General features: G+C 55.3%; 1 protein-coding gene across 2 annotated transcripts; it reads right to left on the minus strand.

The window, feature by feature from the left end:
• Positions 1-7,066: 7,066 nt before the first annotated feature.
• On the minus strand, positions 7,067-16,017 carry TLE5 (TLE family member 5, transcriptional modulator). Of its 2 annotated transcripts, XM_019744058.2 has the most exons (7): positions 15,350-16,011; positions 14,161-14,258; positions 11,715-11,778; positions 10,466-10,510; positions 9,786-9,848; positions 8,260-8,334; positions 7,067-8,165 (listed from the first exon to the last, which is right to left on the minus strand). In XM_019744058.2, the coding sequence occupies exons 1-7, from the start codon at positions 15,374-15,376 to the stop codon at positions 7,944-7,946; spliced, it is 594 nt and encodes a 197-aa protein (XP_019599617.1). In that variant the 5' UTR covers positions 15,377-16,011; the 3' UTR covers positions 7,067-7,943. The 2 variants fall into 2 exon arrangements, with proteins under 2 accessions (XP_019599617.1, XP_074193651.1); XM_074337550.1 differs by lacking the exon at positions 10,466-10,510 and having other exon boundaries at positions 15,350-16,017.
• Between the last annotated feature and the right edge of the window lie 3,652 nt (positions 16,018-19,669).

A 19,669-nucleotide genomic window follows, 5' to 3' on the forward strand; every position in this document is an offset into this window, starting at 1 on the left:
TGGTGGAAATTAGGTTGATTATAGAATCTTAAATAAGTTAAGGCCTATAAAATACTTAACACAATTTACTGTAAAGGTTCAGTAAAGGGTACCATTTGTACTCCCAGTATACCCCAAAGAGCACTCGTCTCCCACCTGACCTCACACCCTACAGCTGGGGTAGGCACTTTCTCCATTCCTCCCACATCTTTGCTCACCCATTAAAATGTGAATCAGATACCAACCTTTCCTCTTCTCAAGAACTTTCCATAGTTCCCCCTTATCCTCAGAATAAAAAGCAAACTCTCAACCCCAGTCTACATGATCCAACATCTCACCTCCTCCCTCTCTCCCTTTCACTCACTCCCCTGTAGCCACTTGGCACTTGGGCTTCCTCCCTGGTCTTCCAAAACATCAGCTTCTGCCTCAGGGCCTTTGCATGTGCTGTTGTTGCCTTTGCCTGGATCATGGTTTCTCTTTCTTCCAGTCTTGGATCAAACCACTCCTAGCAAGGCCTGGCCGGGCCAGCTTCTGCCTGGTTAGCTTCTCTCATTTTGTTACCTTCAGAAGCCTCATGACTCTCTGAACACTTTCTATGTATTTGTTTTTGGGTTTATGGTCTGCCCAGGCCCAGCACAATGCCTACCCCACGTATTTGTGGGGAGGATAAAGTGACAAGTCTAGAGAGGGGCAGAGCCTCGCCCAGATCCTCCAACATGTGGGGCAGGGCCTCAGGGCCCCTAGCAACCTGCCCAATGCCAACACAGCCTGCAGGGTTCTGCTGCAATCTGAGGTCACACTATCCAGATGCCCTGGGTTCGAATCCCACCTTGACTACTCTGTCACTGTGATTCTGTAAAATGGGGGTCATGATAGAAATAGCTTCATAACTTTGTCATAGGATCAAATAGCTCCGTGGATGAACTGGCTTTAGCTATGATTTGTGTGAGAGTGTGTGTGTGGGTGGGGGGAGTAGGGCTGGAGCTGGCACCAAACGGCATCCCCTATTTTTAAAGCCCCCATTGTCTCTGGGTAATCACTTTTTTTCCAGACCCCATACCACCACGCCCCCCTCCCCCAATCCCAAGTCCAGGCCTCACCTCTATACCCTTTGTCCTGGCATCCTCCTTGTGTGATACATAGGTGTAGGTGGGCCAGCTTCTGGTTTGTGCTGAGGTCTCTCTGGGCCTCAGTTTGCTCATCTGGAAAAGGGGCTAGCCCTTGATTTTGGTACCTGCCACAGTTGTTACTCCTTGGCTGGCTGGTTTATCTACTTACCTTGTCACTTGGCCTCAAAGTTGGGGCTGAGGATCTACAACAGAATACTCAGTCCTGCCTCCAGGCTTTTGCCTTTCAGGTTCCCTGGCCTGAAACACCCTCCCTCTAGGCAGCCACCTCCTCCTGAGAGGCAGGCTCCTCCTGTCATCCAGTTCTCAGCTCAAATGTCACTTCCTCAGAGGGGCCTCCTATCTCCTGTCATTCTGTCTCCTTCCCCTGCTGGATTTTTCTTCCTAGCACTCCACTGTTCTCTGAAATTATCTTTGCTAGTTTATTTGTTGTCAGTCCCCCCAAGACCCAGTGGGCTCCAGGAGGGTCGAGAGGGGCTGCGCCAGGGTGTCCAGGCAGTCAACACAGTGTCTGGCACACAGCAGGTACCCAATATATTCCCGTTGCCGGTGGGTCTGGCTGGGGGAGGGACAACCCAGAGACGCCTAGGGACCTGTCCAAGGTCACACAGCCCTGAGTTCTGGGTGAGCGATCGGCAGCTGCCATTCAGGGGCCCCAGGGCCACCCCCTCCTCGTGTCCCAGGCACGGCGGGCCGGGCAAAGAGCCAGGTTGCCCGCCCCCTCTTCCACTGCAGCAGCCGCTGAGGGGCAACCCCCCATTACCCAAGCTGCCGGGCCCAGTGCGTTATCCAACAGGCGGGTTCAGACTCAGCAGGGGACACGGCGCGCGGGCTCCGCCCCTCCCCGGGTTGGGATCCCGGAGGCCGAGAAGGGAGGAGAAGAACGGGGGACAAAGCGGGAGGAGGCTGAGGGGGAGGGCGAGGAGGGGAAGAGGGCGGAGGGGTTCGAGGGTCAAGGGCGGGAGAAGGGCGGGTTTCCAGGCCTGGCAGGCGCCCAGCAACAGGGCCCAGGGGGCCTGGGTGGCTGGAGAATCTAGTAGGGGGAAGGAGGGGGGAGAACAGTGAGGTCGGCTGAAAAGCGAGGATGGCAGGGAGGGGACACAAAGCGGGGACACACGCGGAGAGTAGGAGGGACAGATAGAGGGAGGAGAGATCCAGAAAGATCTTGAAGGACTGAGGGAGAAAGATGAGAGAAAGAAGAGTGAGAGAGAGATCAGAGACACCCAGAGGCAGAGAGGTTGGAGAGATAGTCAGAGGGGCAGAGAGCCGGGAGAGGCCCTCAGAGGGGCGTCCTTGGTGATGAGCAAGGGGCTGGGGTGCATGCAGCTCGTTCCTGCAGCTCCAAATGTCAGTAAATGTCTAAGTACCCCCACCGGCCTCCTCCTGAGCCCCTGCCTGTCTCCCCTCCCGCCTGGCTCCTCCGTCCTGGGAAGATCTTGTTCACTGCACCTCTGCATGCACCCCTTCTCGGCTCAAACACAGCTCAAACACTTCCCATGGTTCCCTGAGGCCCCAGCTCCCCCACCTGATGTCCAGGGTCTTGCAGGGCAGGCCCAGACCCACCTATCTCACTGGCTCCTCTGCTATTTCCTCACTTTCTCCCTCAGTCTTCACTGAACACCTACTGTGTAATGTAACACAGACAATTCTAAGCTAAGCCCTGGGAATTACAGAATGACCAAAAGGGACCAAATCCCTATTGTCACCGAAGAGACTTACATCAGACTGGGGAAATCGGAGAACAAGGGAATGTGTTGACTTAAGTTGTGCAGAGTGATCAATGCTGTGACAATGAAGCAGCAGGAAAGAGAGGGGGTGGTGATAGCAGATAGTGAGGTGGCTCTGGACACAGTGTGTTCCAGGCAGAGGGAAAGGCCCTGAGGGGGGCACTGCTTGGTCACACTCAGGCATGGAAAAGAGGCCAGGAATGGTTACGGTAAAGGCCTTGAGAGGATTAGGGGTCGGCGGCACAGATCTTTCCACCTGAACTGGGTCCAGAAGTTTCTCTTTCTCTTCCACAAGATGGCTAAGATTCTGGACGCCACAGCTTGGACCTTCATGCATCAGAAGCCAGAGTCCATGGCTGTGTGCCTTGGGCAAGTCACACTGAGCTTCAAGCCTCAGTTTCCTTATCTGTGACATTATCCTTCCTTCACCAGCATTTTCAAGAATTGAGACAGTTGAAATCCTTAGCCATGACTGGTGCGTGACAGGTGTTAGGCAGATCGCAGCTGTTTGTTATCCTGATGACTTGCTTTCCTGTCCTGATTATTTCTGGTTGCTCTGAGTGGGGCCAAGAGCTTTGCCAGTTGAGAGCAGGAGACCAGCTGTGGCCCTGCCTTGTTTTGCATCTTTGACAACTTCCTGCCCTTCCTCAGGCCTCAGTTTCCCCCTCTGCACAATGGGGAGAGAGTGAGATCATTTAGAGGTCCCTGATTCCACTGTCACTGTAGCATAGCTCCCTTTTGTTTCTCTTCCAACTCCACGTTCAAGCTGCAAACACCCAGACGACTCAGCAAGGAGGAAGGCCACGTAAATATTTCAGGCAGCAGATGTACCTGGCCAGCCTGGACTGTGAATGTTCAATGTGTCACATTCTAGTTATAGCTCGTATTCCAAGGGTGTTTTTCTCCTGGGCTGGGAAATCCAGAAGTCCTCCAGCTCCTGCTGAGCCCTGGAGGCCAAACCCCAGGAGGTGGGACTTACTCTGGGGTGCTCACTGTTCCCAGGAGCACCCCTGGGGTGCAGAATGGATGTGTGGGGACAGGGGCTGGGTCAGCCTCAGGCCACAGGGGCCTGTGGGATTCTCCAACGTTGATATTAGAACCATTGTATAGACGGAGAAATTGAGGCACCCTTTTTGCACACAGACCCCATGCTGGAAAGACCCTTGGAAAGAGGGAAGGGGCTGGGAGAGGGGAGGGGTCCGCGAAGAGAAGGGGTCTTCGAGAAGGGATTCCCCGAGGAACGAAGTCTGAGAGGGGGGCGAGGTAGTCAGAAAGCACCAGTTTCCGCTGCTCCCCTCCCATCGAGTCCCTCGCCCAAAGAACTGGGAGCATCGCTTTTCCTCCCCCTCCTTTTCCTCCCATTGCCCCCTCCCCGAATTTCTCCACCCCTCCCCCTAGCCTCTTCCCCCCTTCCTTCTATTCCTCCCACTCCCTCCCTTCCTTCTCCCCATCCCCCTCTATGGCCCCTCTTCTCTCCTGCCCCTCCTCTCCTTTTCTCCCTACCCCCCTCCTCCCTTTCATTCTCTTCTCCTCCCCCTCCACCCCTCCCTTCTCTCCCTCCTCCCCTCCCTTCTCCCCCTCCCCTCTCTAGCCTTCTTCCTCCTCCATTCTTTCCCCCTCCCCCCCCCTCTTCTCCTCCCGTCCCTAACCCCCCTCCTCCCCTCCATCTCTCCCACCGCCCCCCTCCCCTTCCTCCCGCCTCATTAGGCGCGGCCGCGGCGCGGGGCCCATTAGCGGATCAATTAGCCGAGGTCGCTGGCGGCGCGTCGTTAAGCGCGGGAGGCCGCGGCAGGGAGGGGCCTCTGGAAATGGCACCTCCGCCCGCCAGGCTTCCTGGCCGAGAACTCGTGCCCCCAGGACTCTCTTGTCACCCTCCCGTGGGCTCCGGGACCCTCCCTAAACATCCGGGGGACCCAGCCCCGCGGGCAGGATGGGGGGCTCCGAGGCCCAGAGGGACACCTGAAGTCACAGACCTGTCCTTGGCTGGGCAGGACCCCACCTTCCTAGGCCAAGACCTCTGGATGGGGGCTGTCGGATTTGTGACCCCCCGGCCCCCCCACAGCACCCTTCATCAGCCAGCAACATCAGTAATAATAACAATAATATCAGCTGACAGTGAGCCCTTGTAGGCTTTCTGCTAATTCTCAGAACAGTTTCCCAGAAACTGAGATCAGACAAGTGACTTCATGCCTCAAATCACCATTTAGGGTAGGAGCCGGGTAAAAACCCACGTCTGCCCTCAATAAATTTGCTAACATGTATTGAGTTGCTTCTATGTGTGCAAATTTAAAAAAAAAAATGCAATTGACATCCCCATCCTTTCTCTGTCTTGTTCTCCATCAACAAGCCTGCTGATACATTTTATATTTTCCTTATTTGTTTACCCCACCCACCAGGGCAAGGATTTGTGTCAGTTTTGTTCCCTGCTGTGTCCCTGGGGCTCAGAGTTGGGTCTCAATAAATGAATGATGTGCCAGCCTCTGTTCTAAGCACTTCCCAATGCCCAGTGTGTGTCACTCCCTTACTTTGGTGGAGGGACAGGGGAAGCCTTCAGAAAAGTGACTTCTGGGAGTCTTGGAGGATTAGAAGCTGAGGAGGGGGAAAAAAAGACAACTGCTAAGGCCTCTAGGCAAGGAACAGCCAGAAGTTTCAAGCTGGCTGCAGCCTGCTGAGGAGGAATGCCTGGAGGGTCTGCAGGGTCTGGTGGCCCAGGTGAAGGACTTAGAATGTATTTCCAGGGCTATGGAGGCCAAAGAAAATCTATTTTTTTTAATATATTTTAAAATTGTTAAATATAAGACACAAAAGAGCACACATTGTTAAGTGAACAATTTGATGAATTATCACAAGGTGAACATACGCAGGTAATCAGCCCCCAAGTTAAGAAATGAAACATGACCAGCTCCATTAGAAGCCCCCTTCACCCTCTCCTCCAAGGGTAACCCAACGATGTCTGACACTCTAGGTCACTTGGGCCTGGTTTTGTTGTTTATATAGATGGAATCACAGCGTCTTTACTCTTTTGTACCCAGCTTCTTTTGTTCAGTGTTACTTGTGGGAGATGCATGGTGTTGAGTGTTAACAGTGGCTCCTTTTTCATAGCTGTGTAGTATCTCACAACACAGATCACAACTTATCTGCTGTTACTGGACAGCTGGTAGTTTCGTTTGGGGCAATGATGACAAACTATGTCTCTGAACACTCTTGTCTTTTGGGCAGACTCAAGTGGCATGTCTGCTGGGGGACGGATCCAGAAGGGGAGTTGCTGGGTGCCAAACAGCCTTCTGAAGATGTAACAATTTACAATCCCCAGTGGGGTAGGTGAATTTGAGTTTTCAATACAAGGATAAATGTTAAGCAGGGAGTGAACCCATCACACTGGCGTTTTTTAGAGGTGCTTTGGCTGCAGTGGGGGAGGGGTGGGACCCAGCAGGAGACTGGTGTAACTACCCAGTCCTCTCAGTCTTTCCCTCCTTAGGGACATGAGACTTTCCCCAAGACCAGCCGGCCATCACCAACCTTCTCTCCCTCCCTTCTTCTCTGTGCCCTTGGATATCTGCTCCCTCCACCATGGGAACTCATTGGATTGGGAGGCAGGTGAGAATTTCATGCACTTCAAGTTCCCTGGGTGCTCCAGTTCCCCGAGGGTGAGATCTGTGTGTCATGCAGCCCTTGCAAAGATCTTACAGTCAGGATGGGTGCCTACCCACCCCACCCCATCTCCTGGGTGTCCAGCCTGAGGTCCTCTTGGCCTATGTGCCAGGTACACTGGGGAAATCTTTCCTTGTGGCTACCCCCAGGGTGGCCCAGCTTGGGGGTGGTGGGGAAGGGGGCCTTCAACATCTTCCTTGGAGGGTCAAGTTTCAACTGGGGGTCTGCATTCTCTGATCTGGAAAAAGGGTCCGTGGACACGCGCAATGAGGGTAGATTCTGCAGCCTCGGTATCTTCTGTTTCTAAGGGAAAAGAATGTCTCTTAGGGGCCCTCTGGCCTGGGGCTCAGAAACCAGCTCTAATAAAACTCCAGCACCTGGGCCATGCTGTGTGACCTAGAGCCTCCAGCTGACCCTCTCTGGACTATACATCAAGTTCAGGAGATAACTTACAAGATGGACTCACCTAGGACTCTCAATATCCGGTCCTGTAACACAAGGAGCCCAGATATGAAGGCCCCTCCTCCCCAGAAAGGGGGGCACCATGGACAACCCGCAACATAGAGGCAGGAACACAGCAGCCAACCTTCTCACATCTTTATTTGAAAGGCACAGCTAAGCCCACCCTCGATACAGCATTTTCACTTCTCTCTGCAGAGTTCAAACGACTGAACACAACAAAAGCTGACAGTCTAAAAGGCTATATACAGACACAGGTGTGGGTGTTGCTTTTTTTTTTTTTAAACATTTTTCTTTTTTTTTTAATATTCCTTCTTAAAAGACAAGCTAGTATACTGGAAAAAGAAAAAAAAATAAAACAAAAACCAAGACAACTCGAGTACCCTCATCTTTATTCGGGAAAGGGAGAAGGGAAATCTTGGGTCGCCCACCCCCACCCTGCTCACCCCGGCTACACTCGTGTCCCTCGGTAGGCAAGGAGAGGACCAGGGGGGTATGGGCGTCTGGAACTAGTGGAGGAAGTGACTGTGGGCAGGAGGTGGAGGGGGAGACAGGGGTGCCCATGGCAGGAAGGGGCAGCTAGCATTGTGTTTGCATGCAGTGCCAGGGTGGGAGGCTGGGGTGTGCCCTGAGGGGCTCGGCGGGCGGACTGTCAGTTACACATGTGCGAAATGGGGAAGTACAGGGGTGCTGGACTTTTTGAGGTTTTGCTCTCTTCTAACCTGGCCTCCCATTTGCGCCTCCAGGACTCAGCTTGCCTTATCTGTGTTATGAACAGGTATTTACCCATTCAGGCTATAGAGGAGAGGAGGAGGGAGACCGGGAGCCGGGATAAAGCTATGGGGTGGCTAGCACACAGGCAGGGCTAAGGCCCCAGCAGGCGCTACCATAAATAATACCGGAGTTTAGCCAATCCCGAGCTATATTGTCTTACGGTGAATATTCCTCTCTGTGCGTCTGTCTCCCTTTTGTCCCCCACCCTCCCCATCCCGGCCCCCAGCTAATCGGACTTCTCGCCATCATCCTCCTGGTGGGTGTCACCATCATGCCCATTCTTATCTTCCTTGGAGAGGTGGGCCTGGGAGCCTAGTGCCGACAGCGAGAGGAGGCCGGTGCCCGCGCTGACTGCCGGCAGCGAAGGCGGCTGCAGTCCCACGGGCAGTGGGGTCAGGGGCAGGGCCAGAGCCTGCAGCTGGGACAGCTGGTGGGCCTGGAGCTGCTGCTGCAGAGCAGAGGGAGGGGGGTGTGAGCCGCCTCGGGCCCACTTGCCGCCTGCCCACCCTCCCATCCACCCCCGACTCACATCCCAGACTTACTCGGATGATGGAGTTCAGCTCAGGAGCTGTGACCTGCTTGGCCCTCTCAATGGCTCCCAAGACCTGCTGCTGGTGCTGGAAGGAGAGAGGACACGGGGTTTGTGGCAGAGCCCAGGACAAGCCCCACTCCCATATGGCCTGCTAGCACGACCTCCCAACCCCCATGGCTTTCCACCCCACCAGAAAGCCTCCTTTCTCTCTAGCTGCTTCCTTTCACCAAGCTTCAATTGCTTCATCTGGAAAATGGGGACAAATAGAGATGTGTGGAAGACCCAAAGGAGTTGGGGCCAGATACTTAGGAAAAGGCCTTTAGGTGAGTCAGACAGAAACCCTGGATCATGACCTAGCCTAGGCCAGGTGCAAACAAAAGTACAGTGAACAACCTGGCCTGCTGTACAGGGAAGTCCTGATCCTTCAAGAGCTCACAGACTGTGCTATCAGATCTGCTAATCTAAGCTCCTGTCCTTCCACAGCTGGGGAAAGCCCAGTGAATTCTGGTAGGGCTGGGGTATGGTCTAGGTGCAGGGTCTAGCTCCCACAGAGTCAGCCCTCCCTCAAAGTCAGTCTCTCCTGCCATCAGATGCTAGACTCTGCCATCTCCCTTTTTGCCTTGGCTACTGGGAAGCCCGTTGTGAAAAGCAAGCACAAGTCTACACCTGCAGGGTCCCCAGAACCCTCTTCTCTGGGGCTTTCATGGTGTCCTTCTGTTGTGGTCCCTAGAAACGCACATCACCCAAAGGACCCAGAGATATGGGTAGGGATTAAAGAGGAAATGATGAATTATCAACAGTAAACTTAGCAGAGAGCAGGAGCTGGGCCTTACATGGCCTGGCGAGGTGCAGGTGTGGGGTGTGTGTGGAGTGGGCCTCACACCAAGAGTCTGAGAACCCAAAAGAGCAGAAAAGGAGCTGGGCGTCTGGTTCCCCTGGATGTGTGCATGTGTCCATGTGTGCCTGTGTCAAGTGTCTGTATCTGTGTGCAGCTGTTGGCTTGTGTATCTGTGTGTCAGTGTCCACATGTGTATCTGTGCGTCTCTACATGTTTGCACAAATGTGTATCTCTGTGTGTACGTGTGTGTGCCATATGTATGTGTGCTGCATTTGTGTTTATCTGTGTACAGAGTGCCCTCCCCACATAGGCCCTTGTCCCTGGCCCGAAGCAGCCCACAGGTGAATGCCCAGAGGGTGAAAGGTGAAAGCAAAACAGGGGAAAAAAATTCTTGGTGCAGCCTTTGGTGTAGCTGACATTTTTAAGGTGATATGACTCACTCAGGCAGGAATTCCACAGCAGGGTGAGGCCCTTTCCTCCACTGCCCTGAACCTCTGGGGGTTCTCCAGCCTGGGGACTCTTCTGCACAGGCTGGCTAGTAGCTGGGAGGTCCACAGAGGGGAGGCATGCGCACTGGGGAACCCAGCACGCTGCAGCCCCAGATGGCTGAAGTGGGGAGGACCGGGGGCAAGTTCATGGTCTATTTATCCCCTTCTACCCACAGCCTTCTGCAGGATGGGGTTGGGGACACCACTCACCTCTTGGGAAAGGTAGGGGAGGACCTGGGCACAGATCCCATTCAGCCTCTTGACGATTTCAGCCTACAACACACACAGACGCTTCAGTCCCTCTAGGTAGAGGGAACAGGTGCAGCCCAGCCCAGGAGACCTGGGGTTCTATCTAAGACGGGTTCTATCCACCACCTCAGTCCAGGGTGGGAGCGACACAGGGGCCAACGGGCACCCAATCAGTGGCAAAGGCAGGATCTGAGGTGGGTGCTCAGGCCTGCAGCTAACAGTGCAGACACAGGTCCAACTCCAGACTGGGCCACTCGGGGTCTGGGTGGCCCTGGGAAGAAGACACCCAGAGAGCATCTGGTCAGTAGTAAGCACTCCATGGGAGGGAGAGAGGATGGGGGCAGTAGCATCATTATTCTGTGACATCCCTGATAGTGGCCTCCTGAGGGTCACACCATGTGTGGGCATGTCACCCTCCCGTCACCCTCCCCCACTGTCACAAAGGGGAGATGACAGGGTGGGGGTGGCAGGTCCCAGGGAAGGCCTCTGCCCCTCCCCCTCAGGCAGAACAACCTCCCAGGGACACCTGAGAAAAAAGGGGGGACTTGGGAGGGAACAGGATCACAGGGCAGGCTTACTATTTAGCCAACGGGCAGGCTCCTACCTGCCTATGGTGCCCAGGGGAGAGGAAGGGGGCATACCTGCTTGTGCATTTCAATGTTCAAGCCGTAAGACATCTCGTAGTACTGTAGTGGGGGACACAGAGAAAGAAATGGGGGCGGGCAAAGGATGGGGGGCTCAAGAAACAAAGAGGTGGGGGCAACAGAGAGAGACAAAGAGGGGGAGCAGAGAAGGGGAAAAGAGAGACACGGAGCAGGGAGTGATGAATAGGGACAGATGGGAGAGGACTAGGAGGGGGAAAGACACCCACAGTAGGAACAGGGGCCCAGGTGCCAGGAGGGGCTGCTGGGAGCTGGGGGAGCTCTAGGGCCCCAGCCCCACTCCCGGGCTTCTGGAATAATTATGGAGCTCCACTGCTCCCCTCAACACACATTCCAGGGCTCCTAATCTTTTTTATCTTTATGTGTCTTGTCTGCGGGTGGCCCCAGACTCCAGGGAAGTTTGCCTTCCTGGGTATAAATAATGGAAGATAAACAAAGCCTGCTGGGTTTGGCTTTGGGGCCAGCAGCTGCCCCCCTCCCGCGACCCCGGTCTGACCCTGCGCCCTCCCGTGCTCTACACCCTCCCATGGCTCCCCATCACCCCTCCCAAAACTAAGTGGTTCCCAGGCCGTTGCTTGGTCCCCCTATCCTGACCAACAAGCTCCTACTTATTCTTCAAGACCCCAGCTGCAATGCCCCATGCTCCATGCAGCCTTCCTCAGGCAGTGGCTCCCCTCTGGAGTCCCCCAGTCCCTGTAGGGTCCCTCTCTGCCTCAGCCCCCTCCCTCTGGGGCTGGGAGCTTCAGCATCTGGCTCTGTCTCCCCTACAGCCTGAAAGAGCTGGATTAGGGGCTGGGCCCAGGCAAGGGTTTTTGATGTACAAAACCAAACAAGTGATTCTGGTAGTGTGGATGGGCAGGGTCTCAAATGTCAGGCCAAAGAATGCCGTGTCACCTCTCTCCCTCCCACCAACTTCAAAGGGTGTCAGCTTCCTGCTGCCCACCCCCCAGGAGTCTCCTTCCCAAACGTGGGCTAGGAGGAGTTAAGCACTGGGATGCCAGGGAGGGATCCTGCTGCTCCCCCACGGCAGTTCCTGGCTTCCACAGTCGCTGCCTCCTCTGGTGGCTGCCAAGGACAGCCAGGGGACCTGGCAGGCCCAGGCCGCAACCCGGTGGTTTGGCACCTCTGCCACTGCCTGGGCTGGCAGCCAGGCCAGCAAGGCAGACCCTGCATCCTCACACTTGCCAGAGGAGGTGGCTGGGGTTTGGTGGGACCCGGGTCCGCTCACCATCACGTAATGACGCTGCATCTCTGACTTCTCACTGGCCAGCTTGTCACATTCGAGCTTCAGGCTGAAGAACAACAAGGGGAGAAGGGGCAGGGACTGGGCTGAGCCCCAAACTTTGATGGGAAAATAGTACCTCCTCTGTGAAGATGGGGTTGGGGGAGGCTCGGGTTCCCTAACTAAAATGGGGATTATGAAACCAGCCTTGCAGATCTAGTAGGTGGAGAAAATGATGATAATAATAAAAGTAAGTCACAGCAAATGCCCTGACTCTGGGTCAGCCAGGGATTCAAAGAACCTTTTACCCATCCTGAAACCCGATGAAGTCAGTCTGTTAGCATCATTCATTTTACAGATGATGCAATGGACGCCCAGAGAGGTTAAATAAACGGCTCAAGGTCACACAGCCAGGAAGCTGGCTTCACAATCATATTGTCAACCGCTGGGAAAAACTCTCCAAGGGGGAAGGACAAATAGAAGCTGCAAAGGGGCCCAGGAGAGGGCTGGTGGAGCTATCTGGTGCATCTCTGGGTTGGACTCACCGAGGAATCTCCAAAGGGGCCCAGCCCCTCTCGTGAGCTTTTATTTCACTAGGGGATAAAAGTTCCACTGTTGGGTAATAAAGATGATGACCCCCTAGCCTCTCGGGCTCCCCCAGCAAGGAAGAGTTGCGGGCATTTCTCCAAGTCCCCTCTGAGGAGTCAGGTAGAGAGAGCTGACAGCACAGACTCAAGAGACACAAGACTGGGTTCAAAGTTCAGCCCTGCTACTTTGATGCTATGTGACTCTGAGCAAACCCTTCTACCCCTCTTGGCCTCGGTCTCTGTGCCTGCTGAGTACCAACCTCCTGTACCAACCTCCCGGGGTCAGGTGATGAGGATGAAATGAATTAAGACCAGAAATCCTCTCTGAATAATGCCTGGCATATAGTAAGCACCCAATAAATTCTAGTTGCTCTCATGGTCACCCCAGGAACCTGGTGTTTCACTCTGCCAGCCTGACCATAACTGTACACCCCAGTTCACAGATGAGTCACAGCTGGGGTTGATGTGGCCCCTTGAGTTTTTCTCTCTGATTTTTAAAAAATGTGCATTTGTTGCCGCCATTAGGAAGAACAGACAAGCAATTTCATCCCAAACTCTGGCTTTCCGGCCTTTTTTGAGGGCCTGGCAGATCCTGTGTGCCAACATGGTAGGACTCTTCATTGTATAGCAGGAAACCCAGGCCCAGTGGATGGAAACCCCAAAGCTCGGGCATGGGGGGGCTGGCCTACCCGAGGACACACAGCACTGTAACAACACTGACCAATGATCTCAGGGATTGGCAGGCCCAGTGCTCACTGTGAAGAGGGCATGGGCCAGGCAGGGAGGGGAGGACCCACTGCAGGGGCTCAGAAAGGCCAGATCTGCCAGGCAAAGCCCCTAACCCTCCACATCACAGGACCAGAACAAAGTTCCTGGGCCTGCCCTTCCACCATCAGTGTCTCTGTCTCATCTTTGAAATGGGCACAATAATAAGACAGCAAGGAAGATTAAACCAAAAGATGTTTAGTATTTAACACTTGAGGAGCATGGGAAGTACCCCAAGAGGTTGGATGTTAATTAAAAAAAAAAAAGAAAGAAAGAAAGAATATACATCCCTACTCCCCTTTTCTCCCTGGAGAAAACCCAAGATCTTTTTACGTAGGTAAACTGAGGTTCACACAGCCCAAGACCTCCCTGAAATTGGTGGCCAGGGACCCCTACTGATTCCCAGGCAAACCCCCCTCCATAGCAGTGCCTTTGAGAATTTGCATTCTTCAACTCAGAAATTAGGTGCAAATCCCAGGTCTGCTGCCACCTCCTTGCTGTGCATCCCCTAGGAATCCCTAAGCTCTCTGGGCTTAGTTTCTCCCAGGATAAGACGTAGGTAGTAACAGTTTGTTCCCCCTTAGATCAGGGCACATGGCAAGCCCTTTGGAAAGGTTAAATTCTGGAACAGTCATCCTTGAGATAGTTGGACCAGGAACCCTTTCCCCAGAACTGGGCAGAGAGAGGTAACAGGCTGCAGAATTTTGTCTTTTGGGGAATTTTTTCCATTATTTTTTCTTTTGGTAGGTATGGGGGTCTATCCCCCAACTCCAGTTGTTGGGAGGTTTTTAATCCTGTGGGGGGCTTGGGGTGGGGGTGGGAAGCGGCCCTCTGAAGCCATACAGCTGAGTCTTTAGGCAAATCATTTAATGTTGTGCCTCCATTTTCTCCTCTGTGAAATTGGCTGTTTGGAAGACCAAACGATTTTAATACCGATAAAGTGCTCAGGACAGTGCCTGCCATACAATTTGTATTACAAAAATAAATGTATTTTTTCAAGTACTCCTATATATAGCAGGGGCCGCCACCTCCACCCTTCTAGCCAACTGAGCAGGGGGCTCCACCTTCTCCCGGGGTAGAGACCCCTGACTCGAGCTCACCTGTGGTACTGAGCCTGCAGCAGCTGAAACTCGTCTTTGATGCGGTCGCAGGAGTCCGAGGTGGTGAATTTCAGTTGCTGGGGTAGGTGCGAAGAGCCCTGCGAGGAGGGGGCGTCCCGGGTCAGGGCTGGGCCGCCGAGTCGGCCGTTCACTTCCCTCTTGGGCGCCCGGAGGCAGCGGCCAGGGCAGCGGCAGCGCCCCCCCCCACACCGCCCCATTTCCCGGGCCCCTGTTTACAGCCCTTGGCGCGGCCCCCGCCCTCGCTTCCTGCCCCCGCCTCTCCCGGGGAAGCGGAGGGGGTGGGTGCGCCCGGAGCCGCTCCGTCCCCCGCCACCCCCAGGCTGTGGGGGTGCGTTTCAAGGCCCGCCCTTGGTGGGGGACAGGGTGCGCCCTCTACCGCCGCTCCAAAGCTCTGGGGGGGTGCACATCCGAGCGCCCCAAGTGCCTCGGGGAGGGGACAACGTGTCCTAGGGAGTCCTCCTCCCCAAGTGGGGGGTAGCGAGGTCTCTCTGCAAAGTCCTTTAAGAGAGGGCCCTCTCAGCGCCCGAAATTTTCCGTGGGGGCCCCATCCCAGATTTCCAGTACCCTCCCAAGAGGCCGCTCTCTTCCGGGAGAGATGCGCCTCGGATCTCCCCCCACTCCCAGGCCCCAAAAGCAGCCCCGGCGTTAGAGGTGCCTGGTGGGGCTCCCGGGGCGCCCCAGGCCCGAGGCCAAGGCTGCCCAGGCCCAGCCTGGCTCGGTGGGGGGCGGGCCGCAGGGCCCAGGGACTGGGGGAGTCCGAGCCGGGAGCTGGAGAGGACCCCGCCTGGAAGCTTGGGGGACTCCGGGCCTGGAAGCTGGAGGGGGACAAGGAGCTACAGTTGGGGGGAAGTCTGGGGAGATGGTGTGTGTGTGGGGGAAAAGACAAGCGCTGGGCCCGGAGCTGGAGGGGACCGGGCCCTGGAGTTGGGGGGAGGTGCCGAGCAAGGAGGGACGGGGGGGCCGCACGGCAGGGCTCGGATCTGGGGGGAGGATGGCCCGGCGGAGAACTGGGGTGCGCAGGGATCGGACCCGGAGTGGGGGTGCCAGGCGCGGATCTGGGGGGCCGCAGGGCCGAGAGCGGATGGGAGGAAATGGCCCGGCCAGGAGCTGGGGCACGCGCAGGGCCCAGACCTAGAGGGGGTGACGCCGGGCCGCGGTCCCCGCTTACCGAATGCCTGCTTTGTGGAAACATCATGTCAGTCGCCGCGGGGGGCGCGGGCTGCGCCCCGGCTGTGCGCCCCGGCTCGGGCGGCTCGGGGCGCCGGGCGGTCGCGCCTTTGTCCCGGCGCCGATCGGCAGCTCCCGGGGCTGCTGCCGCCGCCTCCCGCGCCCGGCCTCACCCGCTTCCTGCGCCCCCTCCCTGCGTGCCCGGCTTCGGCGCGCCCCGGGCCCCGCTTCCTGCGCGCCCGGCGCCCCTCCCCGCCTCTCCCGCCGCCCGCCTCCCCGCACGCCCGGCCGCCGCTCCTATTGTCTAATGGCGGCAACGCCGGCAGTGGCTGCGGCCTCGGCTGCGCGGAAGCTCCGGCTCCACCTGCTGCTGCTGCTGCCGCTGCCGCTGCAGCCTGGGCCCCGTGCGCGCCGCCGAGGGGGGGGCGCGCGCCCGGGGAGGCCTCCGGATCCCCACCCAGCCCGCCTCCCGCGGGCCGCCGGCGCGGTGACCTTGGGCCCGGCGAGCCCCCGCCCGGGGCTTCAGCCCCCGCCTGGCGCGCCGGGACACCGCCCCTCCGGGCTGGGTGGCCCTAGCGGCCGCCTGGGCCTCGGTTTCCCTATCTGTCAAAGAAAGGGGCCCGGCGGCCCCCATCTAAACCGCCGGCACTGTCATGGCGCGACCTGGACGCGTGCCAGGGACATGCTCTGTAACCTTGGCTCTCTGTGCTCTCTGAGCCTTGGTTTCCTCTTCTGCAGAACAGCGTGGGTCATACAGCTGACCTCCTGGGAGCCATTCTTCCAAAACATATAATTGAGCACCTACTGTGTGCCAGGCCCTGCTCCAGGATGTAGGGGTGGGGTTGGGGATGTACAAAGTATCGACCCTGGTGCAGAAGACTTGAGACAGGCAAGAGACAAATACTCAAGCCCAGACTTTGGCGGGTCAGAGAGTAGCAGCAGCTATGGAGAAAATAGACCCGAGGGAGGACCAGGAAGGTGCAATTTTAAACAGAGATGGTGTCAGAGAGGGCCTCCTTGCCTGCAAAGAGGACCTGAAGGTGACAGAGGGAGCCAACAGAGGTATGGGGTATGGTGGCTTATTCAAGGAGGCAGGAACAGCAAATGCAAAGGTGTGGAGGCAGCCCCATTTTTTTCCTCGGAGGAGCCTGGGAGGAAATGAGGGCAGGGAGGCAGGGCCAGCAGCTTCCAGCATTCAAACTGGGGCCCTGTTCCCAGAAGGGCCTGTGCTTGGGTTCATGATCTACAGTTGTGGTCTGGAAATTCCTAATTATTTTTGATCAAGGGGGCGTCAAAGTTTCGTTTTGCATTGGGACTGCAAATTCTGTAGATGGTGCAGGGCCTTGTGGGCCACAGGGAGGACTTGAAATTTTACCCAGAGGGTGGTGGGAGCCACAGAGGGCTGTAGGCAGGGGAGGGGCTGGACCGGACTCAGATTTTGATAGATTCTCTCTCGCTGCCCGTGTGGAGTTAAGGCCTCAAGGAAGCTGTTGAAATAATGCACATTAACCCCTGGCAAGTGTTAAATACACAGTCTCTTAATTCTCATATCATTAACATCAGTTATGCAGCTTCCCCTCTCCAGATGAATAACTGTTTTGAGCCTTAGGTTTTCCCATCTATAAAATGGAAAGTTAGAACCCTGGTAACTTTTCCTGGGCAGATGAGGGGCCAAGATGAGGGTGAGATGAATAAACAAAATTTAAAAAACCCCCCACCCTAAAAACAAAACAAAATTAAAAATACCCTTCAAGATAAATAATACTTTAAAGCACTATTTTTATAAATAAAAATTGATGCCAAAAAAATTCACGGTGATGGAAGGAGACTAGACTTCAAGTGGTGAGCACACATAGAGTATACAGATATTGGATTATAATGTTGTACACCTGAAATTTATATAATGTTATTAACCAATGTTATTCCAATAAATTTAATAAAAAATAAAAATGCATAATGAGCAAAATGTCAGCCTTTTAAATAAAGACAGGATCCGACTGAGCTGGAGATGAGTTAACCAAAATGCAGGGCCTTTCCAGTCCTGACGCTGTAAGAGAAAAGGAGCAAACTTCGGAAAGCTCTTCAATTTTTCTGTAGAGTTGTGGAATGCGCAGGCCCCACAAATAACATGAGAGTCCCCAATTGGGACAGGCTACAGAATTTTCAGGGCTCAGGGCAAAATGAAAATGCATAGCCTCTTGTTCAAAAATGATTAGGAATTTCAATATGGTGGCAACAGAGTGTTAAACCAAGCTCAGGGTCCTTCCTTGGAGAGCATGGGGTCCACTATGAGTGCGTGAGTCACCTGCCCATGAAGTTGGCCCTGCCCCCAATACCCCCCCCCACACACACATACCACGGGGACCAGACACCCATTCTCCTGGGAGGCCACCTGCATCTGACTCTCACCTGGGCAAGCACTCGGTGACCAAAAACTCCTGTGTTAACAGACCCCAGAGCTGGACACAGATACCCCCAGCACAGTGGGGTCAGGACTAGGCCACCGTGGGGGCTCAGGGCTTTGCTTTTGAAGGAGAGTAATTGGGAAAAAGTAATTTTCAGGAAAATTACTGAAATTTTGGCATGTGGCAAAGCCCAGAAGTGTGACCCAACCTATGAATAAAGTAAATTAACCCACCTGTATGTGTTTACTATGCGCCAGGCTCTACCTTAAGCATTTTAACCCTAGGTACTGCCATTATGACATTTAAAGATGGAGAAATCAAGGCACTGGGAGGTTTAGTGACTTGCCAAAAATCACACAGCTGGTAGGTGGCAGAGCTAGGATGTGAACCCAGGTACTTGGGCCCTTGACCAGTATGCATTACTGCCCCTCCAGATGGGGCTTGAGGCGGGTATGGGGGAATAACGGCTGGAGAGGGCTTGGGGGCCAGCATGATACAGGGCCTGCTTTCTGGATGAGGAGATAGGATTTTACCTGGAGGTCACTGGGGAGCCATGGGAGGTTTTAGAGGAGGATTTCTGTCTGCACTCTTTACATGCTGGCTTGCATTGTTCTCTGGGGTGGGACCGTCCTGGGCACAGTGGGGTGTTGAACAGCATCCTTGGCCTTACCCACTCCATGCCAGGAGCACCTCCCACCCAGTCTTGAGAAGCAGAATTGCTGGGTGTCCCAGGGGGTGAGGGTGGGGCAAAACTCCCCCCAGCTGAGAAGCCCTGGTTTAGAGCAACGGAGAGAGACTGCCAGGGCCGGGGGGGATAGAAGGTTTTGCTGGTAGTAGCTATGGGGAAAGACAAGGCAGGAGGCCCATAGATCAGGGGGATGCCCAACCTGAGCTTCAGGAGAGGGGCAGGCTAGGCTGGACCCACTGCGCGGGGAGCTTTTGGGGATGGGTGGGTGGAAAGAACAGAACATGGCAGGAAGGGAAAGGCAGGGCAGAACACTGCAACCCCGGAGGGAACAGTCTTCATTATGTCATTAATTTGGGGGGAATTGGGACTTTCCAAGATCTTACTCTCTGGGCAGCTGCCATTCCACACCCCTCAGCCCCCACTCATCCCCTACTCATCCCCAACTCCTTGGGTCCACATCCTGGTCTTGCCTTTCCCTGGGGTTCTCAGGGCCACATCTGAGGCCAAATTGAGGCGGGGATCTGTCTCATGTCAGCAACCGGCTGAGACCAGCCTCACAGCCAGCTTACAAATGAGCACTGGGCCCTGTGGCCTCCCGGCAGAGCCAGTCGCTGGCTGGCGCGTGATGGATGGGGCTGCGTGGCCATTAATCACAGGCAGGGGAGGAAACAGGTGGCCGCAGTGTGGGCACAGGGACTCCCTCTGATAGGCCTGTAGGAGCCAGGACCTCAGCTGTCCAGCTCTGGGGTCAGCCCCTGGTCTGTTATAATCTGTCTGGGTGAGCTGGGGCTGTATGATTTTACCACTCTTTGCCCCCCCCCACTCCCAAATGGAGCTATTATTCATTCATTCCCTCAGTAAATATTTATTGCACCTACTGTGTGCCAAGCATGATTCTGAGTGGAGACTGACAACCGTGACTAGGGAGGACCAAAATCCCTCCCTTTGCTGAGCTGACAGGCTTTCAAAACTTGACTCAGATCCTGCCCCTCTTCTGCCCACAGCCCTCCAGGGCTCCCACCTCCCTGGGATAAAAGCCCAAGTCGTCCCCACAAGGCCCTCCCTGACTTGCCCCGTCCTCTGCCTACCCTTACCTCAGCCCTCTCTCCCCTTTGCTCACTCTGCTTCAGCCACACTGGCCTCCTCACAGTCCCTCCAACAGGCCAGGCCTTATCCTGCCCCAGGACCTTTGCAGAAGCTGTGCTCTTTGTCTTGCAATATCTTTCTC

This window comes from Rhinolophus sinicus, linkage group LG07 (genome assembly GCF_036562045.2).
Source record: "Rhinolophus sinicus isolate RSC01 linkage group LG07, ASM3656204v1, whole genome shotgun sequence".
NCBI lineage: Eukaryota > Metazoa > Chordata > Mammalia > Chiroptera > Rhinolophidae > Rhinolophus > Rhinolophus sinicus.